The sequence below is a fragment of the Macrobrachium nipponense genome, chromosome 45, assembly GCF_015104395.2.
Source record: "Macrobrachium nipponense isolate FS-2020 chromosome 45, ASM1510439v2, whole genome shotgun sequence".
Lineage (NCBI taxonomy): Eukaryota > Metazoa > Arthropoda > Malacostraca > Decapoda > Palaemonidae > Macrobrachium > Macrobrachium nipponense.
The window spans coordinates 14,116,211-14,131,040 of NC_061105.1; the positions used below are offsets into that span (position 1 = coordinate 14,116,211).

General features: G+C 35.8%; 2 protein-coding genes across 3 annotated transcripts in view; one reads left to right on the forward strand and one right to left on the reverse strand.

Annotated features, from left to right (window-relative positions):
• LOC135214388 (ATP-binding cassette sub-family B member 10, mitochondrial-like) overlaps window positions 1-4,954 on the forward strand; it is a 58,009-nt gene extending 53,055 nt beyond the window's left edge. Inside the window, exon 13 of the mRNA XM_064248638.1 lies at window positions 212-4,954. Within this exon, the coding sequence (XP_064104708.1) occupies window positions 212-338 (127 nt within the window). The 3' untranslated portion in view covers window positions 339-4,954. The remainder of the gene's footprint in view (window positions 1-211) is intronic.
• A 187-nt stretch (window positions 4,955-5,141) lies between these two features.
• LOC135214389 (ATP-dependent (S)-NAD(P)H-hydrate dehydratase-like) overlaps window positions 5,142-14,830 on the reverse strand; it is a 36,688-nt gene continuing 26,999 nt past the window's right edge. For both annotated transcript variants that reach the window (XM_064248640.1, XM_064248639.1), the window contains exon 2: window positions 5,142-7,887. In XM_064248640.1, the coding sequence (XP_064104710.1) occupies window positions 6,936-7,862 (927 nt within the window). In that variant the 5' untranslated portion in view covers window positions 7,863-7,887 and the 3' untranslated portion in view covers window positions 5,142-6,935. The remainder of the gene's footprint in view (window positions 7,888-14,830) is intronic.

Consider the following 14,830-nt stretch of genomic DNA (forward strand, 5'->3'; position numbering starts at 1 on the left):
TGAGAGAAAAGAGGTCAATTCTATCGTATGAAATTACTTTTTATTTTCAAAGCTTTCTTTTTCCTACTGTTGTTAATATCTTTCATATGATTTTATCATTGTTGTTTTCTGGAGTTGGTATTCGTTGATTAGGTTTCATAATGGTTTTCTGTGTAAAATAACTTCCATGGTCACAGTACCGTAGAGATTCACTAAGTTAATTAAATTGCAGGAATGCAAGTCAGATAGCTGTTCTCCAGGAGGGCGGCATTGTTGAGCTGGGATCTTATCAAGATCTCATGGCCCAGCCTGGAGGTATTTTCAGGAAATTGGTGGAAAGGCAGATGATATCTCACTGAGGACAAAACAAAAGCCAAAACTTCTCCAGTGATTTTAAACTAGTCGTTTGTAGGCAGTGTGATTCGTATGTGTATTTTTGTTTCTGAGTTCATTATTCATAAAAGGAAGGAAGAGTAAGTATGAAAGTATTTTACGTTTGTTATAACGTCATCTGTTCGTGTGATAGAGTTGTTGGTAATGTTATTTGATTATTTAATATCCATTTTGAAAGTTAATGGACATGGCAGCAATTAGTATTTCCTTTAAAAAGTATCGTGAGTGTGAACATGTTTTGTGTTCTTACTTTGGATATGATCCCATAAGATTGCAGTGATGTAAATATTAAAGATATTTTTGTATATGTAGCAAAATGAGTGTTATATTATCAGTATACATGTTATTCATTGTAAAGTTATTAGTGTTGTATCTGGTTGTGCAAGCACTGGTATAATGCCTTCATCCATCTGCTGAACGAGGCATATTTTTACCTTTTTTGTGTTTTGGAAAGTGATCTAAGTTTAGTTTGTCTGGGAAAATATTTAGTATTACATTTTAAAGGTTGCACGATGAAAATATCTAGCCCTTAGGTTAAGAGGTACAGCTGGCTTAATATTAATATAGAGGAATCTTTAATTTATATCCAGGATTGGTTTTTATTTCATCATTAATTGAGAACAGAATTCTGAGTGTGAAAATTATACAAGGCTATTATCAGTAATTAAATATGCATTAAGAAATTAGAAGGGAAGAAAACATAAAACTTGTCAGTCAAATGTAAGAGAATGTAAGAGTGGATGTTTCACTGTTTCTCGGATCACTTTTCAAATGGAAACCGAAACACACGTTATGCAGTTTATAAATGTATGTAGTAGTATATGTATTACATCAAGTTTCCCTTTAGAGGATTTTGCTTTATGAATAGTGTACTTCAATTGTTTACTTTAATAGCCTTGGTGGTAAACATTCTTTACAAGACAGAAAGCAATTGTTAACCCTAGATTAAGATCTTGAAATTTTTGGAAAGTCAAAAGGAATAAATTGCTGGTCATTAGGCTTAGAAAGGGTTTGTTTCAAATAAAATTGGGTCAGTGAGCTTGACTGGTTAAGTAGCAGACATTGGTGCTTTAATAAAATACTGTTGTGTAAGTTCATCTGTCTTAACTGTCTGTTACACATGAACCTCCCACGATCCTCTCAGGTGAATGGTGATGTAAAGGCAGTTGTCATGAAGTACGCGAGAATCGACATTTTACAGCTCCCTAATAATTCATGCGTGTATAATAACTGCATTGTAATTAATCGATGATATTCATTTCATATTTTTCTACATTTTAGTTCTCATATAGGAGTGATCTGACCACTCACTACTTAGTGAGAGTCACGAGGTAGAAGCTGTGCGTTGTTTAATGACATTTTTTCAGTCCAGTTAAATGATGCTTTTGAAGTTTTATAATTTTACATACCTGCTTCTTTGTCCTCAAGTTTTGCTGTGGCATCAGCTCGGAAAATTTTGTGTCAAGCTATTTATTCTAAAGGTTATGAAGAGAAAATAAAAGTGAAGAAAGGTTTAATCTTTTCTTTTGGGAAAATATTTTGTTGGCACCAAATTCTTTGTAATCCAAGAACAAGAAGTTATTTTTAGGTGGTAGTTTTATTTACTGCTTAGTGTTCTTTCAAGTTAGAAGGTTTAGAGATGTACTTAAGAAATTTATTTTTCCAGTAGTCTGTACCTATAGATTTTATGCACTTTAGCGTTGTTGCTTAGATGACCTTTTTAGTCATGATGGAAGTATTACTATATTTGTACATTTTGCACTCCTCTCAAAAATAGGACAACTGTGACTGAGTAAATACAGGTACAGTCATCTATATTTCCTCTCTGTGATTAAAGAAGTAAGGGTATTGGGATCTTGTTTCCTACTTCATTAGATGCATTTTTATTTTTTATAGTATGTAATGCTTTCCTAGTTTTTCATCATATGTGAGCTGGTAGAGGGAGAGTATTATTGTTTGAGGATGTAGAAATTGCTTAGCTCAAGTATAGCAAATGTTAGTCTTATTTATTGCTTTTTTAATGTTAAGTAATATATTTTACAAATTTCATAAATCTGTTACATAAACAATTGCTCTTGCTTGTCTTAGATGATATATTTTACCAATTACCCTAACCTTTTATGTGACACAGTTGCTCTTGCTTGTCTCAGAGATGCAGAGAGAAACATTTTTTATGTAAAATAACTACCTTTTAAAATTTTACTAATGTATCATGAAAATTTTTCTTACAATTACGTGTCATAGAAGATTTAAGAAGTTTTTGTATGCAAATAAACCTAATGTAGAAAGAAGGTCTACAAAATACAGATGATGTATAGTATGTGATACCAAGTAAGCCTTTTGAGAAAGAAAGACAAGGCGATGGAGTCAAGATGCACAAATTGCCGTTAAAGAGGAAAAAAGCCTTCAAGTTCTGGCAAGAAAGAGGATAGAGTTGTATATAGAGAAACAAGGAGGCAGCATGAAAGGCACATGGCAAAGGCAAAGAAGAGGGAAATGAGAGAATATCCAGGGTAACCAAATGGCTGAGTAAAGATGGAAAAGGGATAAAGCATATAAAAGATGAAAATACGTAGAGGAATTAAACTTGAAAATATAGTTACTGGAATGATGGATGCAATACTTTGAAAATCTGAATGAAGAAAGTATAGCATGGTGGCATAACAAAGGAATCAGTATAGATCAAAGTAGCTGAAGATTTCAAATAGGCCCTCAGGAAGATGAAAAATGGAAATGCCCGGGTGAATCATGGAATTTAACACCTAGAAAAGCTCATCAAAAACATTGACACCAAATAGGGATGGAGCCGAGAAGTAGTAGTCTGGTTAAATGACCTAATGACCAAGAATTGAGGAAGTTTCCACTTTAAAGTATTGAATAGATATGTATATAATTTCTTTTACCTGTAGTAATGTTCAAGAGGTACTTTGTCACAGGTATTGAGGGTAGTTGTGTGGCTTTGCCAAACTACCTTTACCTATTTCTACTTGAGGGATATCACCCACTACCCCATGGATGCATTCTCCTCGGGACCTGTGGTGGCTGCCCAACAATTATAACTACTTGGGCTCCGATGTGACAGAACAGCATCTTGCAAGAGACTTATGGTGGTGAATAGTAGGATGAAGAAGGAAGGCTGGTTCTCTTTCCCTCGTCTTCTCAATGGCCAGGCCAGTTGCAGGTGGATTACACAACTGAGGTAGACTGGCTTCCGTTGGTCATTAGATGTGACTCCCTCCATCCCTTTCTTAACAGGGGAAGTGTAAGTAGATAGCATGGATATCTCGGTTTTTGTACTATAAAGCTATCTTCCAAGTTGGTCTTCCCTTCCGACAGGAAACCCTTAAGTCCTCCTTTTTCCAGGAGTAAGGTTGCAAGAAGCTGCACTCAGGCAAAGGGTCCTGTCATCCTTGATATCACACATGACAGGATATGTTACAGGAGCCATCCTTCCCCTGCTCACTTACATGACTGGGAAATTGACTTATGGTAGGAGATAAGCACAGGAAAGCACATTTCTGGGTAGGAGATCAACACCTTTCATACTCATAAGACAGTTCCTCCTTCTGAGGAGTGTGTCTATTCACAAAGTGGAGGTTTGTATTTTCATAGGAACACATATTACATTTTGAAGGTAACATGCAATTTTTCCAGAAAAACCTTACGTCTTTAATAAAAATCTCGCTGCTAACCAACCCTGCAATTGCCTTGTTGCTGAAGGTAAGAGTGACAGTGCCCAACTGAGTGGGTAGATTGCCTACAGTTAACTTCCTTTGCTCCCAACCAGCCATCACTGAAGCTATTCCTTACAAAGACTTCAGGTTTGTGAATTGAGGAAAAGTAGTCGTAAAATTTCCAGTTTTTATGAAATAGTGATGTCTTATGTTTATGAACAGGCACTCTATCTGAAGGTCACATTTTAAACTACCACAAAAAGAGCTAGGCAATGATATGGGATACTTTGCTAGAATACAAGGGTAATGCTACACTGTTCCCAAAATGTATAGTCAGTGCATTTGTGTCTAATGACAAAGTATTGGCTTATTTTATTCAAAGAGGAGAGTTTTTGTTATTTCACAATGTTACCAACAAGCTACATAGTAATATTAAGAATGTTAACCCAGTTGTCTGAGTAAACTATTTATTTATTATTAGTAATACAAATGTTCTCGATTTGAGTCATGTTTACAGTGCATTTATAGGGTCGAGTTACTTTCATCATCCAGTTGTTGTGGATATGCTCTTGTGTAAACATCAGTATTGATATCTACTCATGTTTATCATTTAAATGCAGTGTTGTAACACTCCTTGTCTTAACTCCTCTTTCAAGATAAGATGGGTGCTCTTACGTCTTTGGGAGTGGGTACTACGAGTACTCTAAATGATTAAAATATAAAGCTTTTACCATCTCTTAAATTTTTAACTGAATGATCAGCATGATTTAAACAAAGACACAGCATGGTAATAGAATATATTAACAGATTGTTATCTTTTTATGACATATTTTATATTTTATTAGTATACTGTAAATAATTTATCTTTTTGATAGTTTTATGGTTGATAGTAAAGATATACTATTTGACATTTTGGATTTACTTGTACCTTTGAATTTTGCAGCAGTCCTGGTTGTTAAGATGCTGCAGTCATTAGTGTCTCAAAATGTTACAACTTTACTGTAACTTAATGTACAGACAGGGCATAACATAAGGTAAGAATATATTAAGATCATCTCATAGAGAAAATCAAAGTGGAACAATAAAAAAATGACAATAAACCAAACATTTATTTGTCATTTGTATTGAAACTACCATAAAAATCTGACCAGAACCACAGAGAAATGAGTGAGGTCTAATGATAATTTCATGTGAAAAAAGACACCCTTTTTTTCCTTCAGTTTTTTGTATATTTGAAGTAAATATTGAGCGAAACCATGGATTCTTACCACCAAGTGTTCCTTCGCAAATAACTTCTAAAATTTAAGTACCCTCACATACAAAACAATACAGTACATCGATGAAAAGAAGCAAATAGGTTATCTATTTCTTATTTACAAAATCTAAAACCACTTTTACAAATTTCTTGCAGATGTCCCTGAACAAAATGGTAAAACAAAGATCTGTACTAAATTACTATATGCTTCAAAATCCACACTAATTTCACAGTCCACAAATGATGCCCAAATCTGAAAAATTGCCCAGTGACATTATAAAATGCAGCATATGTAAGTTTTTGAAGCAAGGCACAGGTGAAAGTGATGAAGTACAGAAAAATAGAATATTTAGAGTATACAGAACTTCTACAATTATACCAATTCTGTTTACTTCGTAATGGCAGTTACACACATTTTGTTCACGAAACAGCCAACTGACTTGACAATGACTTCAAGAGACATCGAACAGAGTGAGCTCTAGAGAAACCCATTTCTGACTTCCTATCGGCTCACAAGTGATACTTGGCACGTTAACACTATAGGGAATGGAGATAAAAGTTTTGGTAAAAGCTTTAAAAAATGATAAGGTGCAGAGATCATCCACAAACCTGACGTGCAACATGAATAAACATTCATTCCCAACTTCCGAAAGATTAGATCCATATTAATGACCCAAAATATCTCATTCATAGTATGCTAATGGAGCAATGGCCCCAAAGTCCCAAAAATACAGAGAGGCGAACATAAATCTATCAAGTTGAGGGTTATAGGAATGAATATGAACAAGATAATTTTTTCCTCAGAACATAAAGGGTTTCGAACAATCCTCTCTTAAGGATTTGGGGTTTTGTCTACTGCAATGCCTACAAAGTCTACCTTACCTAATTACTTACCATGTCTAAATTTGATTCTAATTGCCTTCATTTTATCACAACACCTGAAAGACTGGAGAAGTCTGTTATAATTTCTTTTTTGTTAAATGTCAGTGCAATGAGCTGTTGACCGATATAAGATTGAAACAACTTTAAGCAACAATCGCCAAATTTGAGGCTTGCCCAAGGAACACTGACTACTAGATTACATACTTTTGTAATACCTGTAATGCTTTGAATAAGCACTAATAACTAAAGGTCTTGGCAAAAAGTTTTGAAAATCATAACTTCTTCAATACCAATAATTTTCCTATAATATTCAGAAATGAAACCTTTTTTAAGTTGCAATTTGCCCCTGTACAGAGGATCACCAAGAAGTTTTCAAGTGTGACAAAATAAAGGGAATACATAGCAAGAAAGGCTGGAAGCAGCCAGAAAGATCACTAACCAGAGAGTGAGATAACTTGAGCTTAAAAGATACTGTGTAGGTTACATGTGAGCTTTTGTAGTACCTGCACAACAGATATAAACAATGAGGAGGGGTTTACGTTTTAAAGGGAAATAGTGTAAAAAAAAAATACAAGACAAGAGGCAATGGATGAAAACTAGTAGAAGCAGGGGATAAAACTACAAGATCATATCAAATTTAAGCCATACAGCAGTGGGTTGTCTAGTAAGGGACTACATGCAACTGAATGAATGGATTTCTGTTGCAGACTAAGGTAAGGATGTGGACGGAGGAATAAGAATCAACAAGAGGTTCACTTGCTTTTGCCCTGGAAGAGGGAGCTGAAGGCCTGACTGATAAAATGAATAATATCGGAGGTAATAACACTACGGCCACGCTGAGTGAAAGCCAGACCGGAGGCTCTTCTGGTCACAGCACACGCTCCCCATGCAGCAATGACTGTTGGTGGGAATGGGAGTTTTTCTTGGGAAGCAGCAGCTGTCCCAAATGCCCAATAGAGTAAGATGGCTGCAGCGCCACTGAGAATATCTCCCTGTCCTCCGCAGCGTCTTGGGGACCCAGGTACTTCGCAGGTAACGACAGTATCTCCGGAAGCAATGATGTCTGCATTTCCTTTGCAGCAAATTGTAACACCAAGCTTCTTTGCCACTTGCTGCACATTTTCCGACGTGACTTGATCAGCTTTCATGTCGGTCTTCATGACTGCACGGTAGAGTCTGGCAAACTCGACTTTGTTTGGGGTTAAGATGGCATTGGTATAGCCTTGTAAAGTATCATAGTTTTCATTCAGGTAGAAGAGGGCATCAGCATCAATGATGAGCAATAGTTGCCGGTCCTTAGCAGCTTCAATCACGTGTCCTAAAGTGGCGAATGTCTGTGGCCGCCTGCCAAGGCCAGGTCCCAGTATGAGCGCATGGAGCCGAGGTAGCCATTCCTCGATCTCTGACATAGGATCGTTGGCATCGAGTAAGGGATGAACGATGAGTTCGGGCGAATACGATTTGAGGGGGACGGCAGCGTCTCGGTGACAGAACACGTGGGTCAGGTCGGCGCCGATACGTAAAGCAGTCATGGCAGCGAAGTAGGGGGCGCCCGTGTATTCCAGGGAGCCGCCCATGATCCCGATGCGACCTGCCTGACCTTTGTGGGCAGCATAGGTGAGGGGAGGGATCACTCCTGTCACCAAGCCTGTCAACTGTTGTGGCCCGTTAGTCGACATCCTGCGGACCACCCACCACAAACACCTGAAAGGATGCAAAAGGATTGTATCTTACTAGTATTTCAGCATAACACTTACACTACAATTACAGTAATGAGTGGTACCAAGATAAAATGAATGCATTTGAGTAACAACTTAGTCATTTCTGTTGTAATGCAACAATTTACATATCATCAAATTCAATAATCAGCAATATAGGTACCTTTCATAGGAAAATTAAGATAAATTGTGTCAAATACAACCAAAATAGTATACAGTAATGTGCTCAAGAGATACTTCTGGAAATTTGTGAGCAAGGGCTGTACTACAGCAGCTGATATGTTGAGATATATTTAAAAAGTTTTATTATGAGTGAAGAGAAATAAGTTTCTGTTTGATGCTTGTGTCAGCTGTTGCTAAAGGAAGCCTTGTAGCGTTTTGGTTTTCATGATTTTTTGTCGTTTCATAAAGGGCCAGACTTTTATGTTCAATTTTCAAACATTTTTTGGAGCGAATAGTTGTCGCAAGAAATAAAATTTTAAAAATTTGTACAGTTGAGGAAAATAGTACAAATAGCAATGCATAATAATCAATCTGGACAGGTAAAAATAAAATGAAAAAGATGCTATATAAAAATCAATAAATGACATAAAAAATGAACACAACAAGAACGAACGTCTAACTAATAGATAAAAAAAAACCTTTGTCACATTACTTATCCAATAATCCAGTGCCGGGGTACTGATCAAAGCTAACCTACAATTCTATTTCATGCAATGCAACGCTTGAGACTGGCAACCTTCCAATCGGCGGCTCTAACCAGACGCAGAGAGGAGAGAGGAGAGGACGAGGAGAGGATGAAGAGAGAGACAGAGATGAGAGAGAGAGAGCAGAGAGAGAGAGAGAGAGAGAGAGAGAGAGAGAGAGAGAGAGAGAGAGAGAGAGAGAGCACTAGACTGTTTACATATTTCATTTTACATACGCATACAGAGAGAGAGAAAGAGAGAGACTCTACGTACATCCGTTTTCTTCAAATATGAAAAAGACAAGAGGAGGTCGAAGACCGAGAGAGAGAGAGAGAGAGAGAGGAGAGACGAGAGGAGGAAGAGAGAGGATGAGGGAGAGATGGAAATGGAGAGGAGAGAGAGAAGAGAGAAAACACATTACAAAGTGACATTCTCTGGCCAAGATCGTGAAATGAAATGCTCCCAAATTATAGACATTAGACACATTCTAGACACAAACATTATATATATATATACCATGTGCTCTCACATATACACTTCAGAGAGAGAGTTAATGTGTTAAACGTATATGAGCACTGTGACATACTGTTTCTGTATTCTAACAAGGATACATCGAGAGAGAGAGAGAGAGAGAGGAGAGAGAGAGAGAGAGAGAGAGAGAGAGAGAGGTGCGCTGAGGACACTTCTTAAAATAGCGGGAGTTAACGCTATACAAAAATAAAGGCGGTAACAGGTGGTGTTCTACGGGGAAGGAAAGAAGAAGTAAAAAAACATGTAATGTGATAATATTCCTCTTCTATCGCCTGACCCAAGTACGGTGGCACTCCCTTTAACTCTTAATAAGGAGGAGGAGGAGGAAGCATACTTATACTCTTAATAAGGAGGAGGAGGAGGAAGCATACTTATACTCTTAATAAGGAGGAGGAGGAGGAAGCATACTTATACTCCCTTAGATATAATTGCAGGAGTAAACAAGCAGGCAATATTATTAGCATAGGGCTTGCATCTTCATCCCAAACACTCGCTGTATATACCTGAAGGTTAGCTACCGTTTGGGAATGGAATGGCAGAATCTGGGCCAAAGGCCAAGCGCTGGAACCTATGAGGTCTATCAACGCTGAGAATAATGTTGAAACAACTGTTAGGACTGATGGAAGAGAGATAATTTGAACGGAGGTACAGTTAAAAGAATGGCTGGAGTAGCAGGGCACCGTGTGAGGTGATACATATAAATATAAATATAAATATAAATATAAATATAAATATAAATATCTATATCTATATCTATATCTATATCTATATCTATATCTATAAGATAGATAGATAGATAGATAGATAGATAGATAGATAGATATATTCAGGAAATCGCAGGCAACCACATCAGAAGGAAGAAACATTTATTTGAGACGTTTCGCACATACAGTGTGCATCTTCTGTCTGTTGAGATAAAACACATACATATTAACATTAAATAAAAGCAGGATTCTTAACATAGTAAATAATGCAAGACTAAAATTAACTTAAAATTAACAGAAAGGACTAAAAGTTAACGACAAGTAAAAGGAAGAAGTAAAAAGAACAAATAAAAAACAAATACCAAGGCGCAACCAACCGTTAGTTGAGAAGGAAGGAGGTAGAATGACTAGACTTGGGCAAGAAGTTAAAACGTTGAATATGCCAGATAAAGCGGAGAAGATGAACCTCCACTATTCAATGAAGGAACAAGAAGTTTAATATATAATGACTCTAGAGTGGTTAGGTTATTAGAGTCTTTAACAGAGCCTAAAATAGAGAAGTGTTATTTCTTCACCTCTATCTTGCAATTGATTGCATGATTTTTTATGTTTGAGTGTTCAGGCCTACTTAATTTTTGACCCGAACTAAAACTAAAGCCCACGTGACTGCAGTATCTCATCTGCAGCAGCCTCAAAGATCGTCTGCAGCAGTTCATGCGATCTAGCGTGGTATACAAATTTACTTGGCCGGGATGTCCCGGAAATTACGTTCGATCGACTAGGAGGCTGCTGCAGATGAGATACTGCAGTCACATGGGCTTTAGTTTTAGGACGGGTCAAAAATTAAGTAGGCCTGAACACTCAAACATAAAAAATCACGCAATCAATTGCAACATAGAGGTGAAGAAACAACACTTCTCTATTTTAGGCTCAGTTAAAGACTCTGATTACCTAACCACTCTAGAGTCATTATATATTAAACGTTTTGTTCCCTCATTGAATAGTGGAGGTTCATCTTCTCCGCTTTATCTGGCATAGTCAACGTTTTAACTTCTTGCCCAAGTCTAGTCATTCTACCTCCTTCTTTCTCAACTAACGGTTGGTTGCGCCTTGGTATTTGTTTTTTATTTGTAGTTTTTACGTTTTCGTTTTACTTGTCGTTAATTTTTAGTCCTTTCTGTCAATTTTAAGTTAATTTTAGTCTTGTATTTTTTTACTATATTAAGAATCCTACTTTTATTTAATGTTAATATGTATGTGATTTTATCTCAACAGACTAAAGATCCACATTTTACGTGCGGAACGTCTCAAATAAATGTTTCTTCCTTCTGATGTGGTTGTCTGCGATTTCCTGAATGTGTATATGTATATATATATATATATATATATATATATAATATAATATATATATATATATATATATATATACATATATATATATATATATATACATATTCAGGAAATCGCAGACAACCACATCAGAAGGAAGAAACTTTATTTGAGACGTTCCGCACGTAAAAATGTGGATCTTTAGTCTGTTGAGATAAAATTATATATATATATATATATATATATATATATACTATATATATATATATATATATTATATATATATATATATATATATATATATATATATATATATTTCAAAATCAAGTAGTTTTTCCATGACTGTCTTGAGAGAGAGAGAGAGAGAGCTCAGTTACTTAATAAAAAAAAACTCAGAGAGCACAGACAAAAAATGAGTCCCCTTAACACACACACACACACATATATAATATATATATATTATATATATATATATATATATATATATATATATATATATATATATATATATATATTAATATAAAAATTCAAAATGAAGCCGTTTCCCATAACAATCGAGGAGAGAGAGAGAGAGAGAGAGAGAGAGAGTGAGAGAGAGAGACGAGAGAGAGAGAGAGAGAGAGCTCAGTTACTTAAAAACCAGGGAACACAGGAAAAATAAAAAGAATAAAAAAAAGAATCTCCTTAACAAGAAATAAATAAAAGACAAAAGCAAACATAACGCCGACACCAAAACCACCCACCCACCCACCCACCCACCCGCCCAGCCGTGCCCTTTCCCAGAAACCGAAGACGCCCACGCGTCACTCGATCCGCACTGGAAACAACGAGGGCCTGGGCGTTCTTGTAGTCTAGTTTTCTTAACCGCGAATTCATAATATCACCTCGTATCATTCCCTAGAATCCCCCCCCCTCCCTTATTCCCTCCCTCCCCCTCCTCCCCCTTAATTCTAGAGCTTCCCTCAATCTACATCTTCAAGGGGATACCGATAGGTATTTCTCAGGTGTCAAAAAGAAGAAGAAGAAGAAGAAGAAAAAGAAGAGTTTGCGATATGTTGCTAAGTTGCGAGTTCGGTCTCCTGACTGCATTTCGTTATTCCAAAATAAAATAGAATAGTAATTAAACCTGCGAACCGAGACATATATATATATATATATATATATATATATATATATATATACATATATATATATATATATATATATATACATATATATATATATATATATAATATATATATATTATATAATATATATACATATATATATATATATCATAATATAATATATATATATTAATATATAATATATATATATATATATATATATAGGTATATATATCTATATATAATATTATATATTATATATATATATATATATATATATATATATATGTATATATATATAAAGACCTTAATATTCTATTGCTTCTGTATTAAAATACGTGCATCTTTATCTTAATTTATAGTTTTAAATCTTTTTCTACTTGCTAATACGTGCAGAATACCTACTCTCTCCACACGCCACAATTAACGTTCTTATTACACTAGACTAACATTAAAATCTTAATTCTTTTTGTTCTTATCACGTATATACGTAAAATATCCATCACCACGAGGCAAATTACAGTAAATTACAGGGAGGTCCTCCCTTACCGGGTAATTGCTTCTTTTAAACAAAGCGCCCAGTAATTTACAATGGAAAACATAACCACACCAAGAACTATACTGGTAATTATAAGTCCTTGACTTAGTCATTGAACTGCTGTGAGAACACTACATTCATTACTTGTCAAATAAGGATATAGTAAAACCAGTCTGACTGGAACCTACAACTGACCTACTAGGTAGTTACAAGTGGCAAAATAGGTCATATAGTTATAATATCAGGTCATGCCCAATATATCTGAACTCCTTACGACTTAGGTGACTTGATGTGGTATCCCTGGGATTATACCTAAAGATTAAAAGTGAATTCTCAAGGCTTATCTAGGTGGATCCCCACATGATTACAAGGAGATGGCTTTGAACACCGACTGGAAAGGTTAGGAATTTCTTCATATGTTTCCCGTTTGGATTCAAGGCTTACAGAATTAAATTGAAAAAGTAACCATATATAAATAAATAAATTATTATATATATATATATATCTATATATATATAGATATATATATATTATATCTATATACATACATACATACATAATCATAGGCACCATTCAAAATTAGCATTATTATGCAACAATGCATAACAAAGAAGGAAATTAGAATAAAAAATAAAAGAATATACCATTACCTAAAAATTGGCAACATGTAAAAAATATTAGTCAAAGGTGTACGCACACACATGCAGACACGTATGTATAACTTTTTTAAAATATTCAAAAGCCAAGAACTGAAAAAACGCGAGAGAGGAAAAGATATTGAATTATAAATGCAAAAATACATTGATAGTTTTAAAAATCAAATGTATCTAGTGGCTTACCAATCACCCGACAAATAAGTGAATAAATAAATATATTACTGAAAGTTAAGCATTGTGCAAGGTCAAGATGGCAAGGCGTGACCTATTTTGATCCAGTGTGACCTTAGTTCAAAATGTTCGAATTTCCTTTTTACTTCCTCATACCCCCACAAAAAAATCTGTAAAAATAAGTGATTTTTCCCCCAGATCTCAATACAAAGTCAAATATGCTGACATCCCCACTTTAGGTGACATTACAGGTCCGAAGGTGACGTCACTACAGGTCCCTAGGTGACGTCACTGATCATGCCATGTCATCGACTCAAGTAGCAGGACCAATTACTGCGATGTCATAGATTTAAGTAGCAGCACTGATAATGACGTCACACTCTCAAGTGACAGCTGGCTGTGTTATGACGCCATTAAGTGACACCAATGACATTTCTGATTACAATGACGTCATCATCATCTTAGTGACATCAAAGAGACGTGACATCATTCGTGATGTCAAGCGATCTAAAAATTATTTGACCTCTCGTTAGTGTGAGGAGACATCACTTGACATCACGCCACGTGAAAATCAATGATGACATCATCATCTGACATCAATTGTGACGATGACATCACATCAATTGGCGACAATTGTGAAGTCTTATTTTTATGTGACATCACTGAATAACGTGAAGTCATCACGGTTAATTACATGAATTATTAATGAGAAAATATAAAACATAAAAAAAAATTACGAATTACAAAAACAAAATGTAAATAAGAAGTGATGAATGTGGAAGAGATAACTCAAGAATGGAGAAGGAATGAGAGAGAGAGAGAGAGAGAGAGAGACGAGAGAGAGAGAGAGAGAGGAGAGAGAGAGAGAGCGAGAGAGAGAGAGAGAGATAGAGAGAGAGAGAGAGATGGGAGTAGGTGGTGGGGGGGGGGTTGCGTGAAGAGAAGCCAGCGGGGTCAACCCGCTATCGAATATCTGAAATACTTGTCAGGAAGCCAGACCGTAATCCACTTGCCACAGACTTGTCTTTTCTCTCTCTCTCTCTCTCTCTCTCTCTCTCTCCTTTCTTTCTTTCTCTCTTGTTTTCGTCCGTCTCTTGTTCCTCTCTCCATCCTATTCCCGCGATTATCTCTCCTTTCTCCCAGTCTTAGTCCCTTCATTATCGTCTCTCTCTCTCTCTCTCTCATCCAGTTTCTCTTTTGAAATTCTT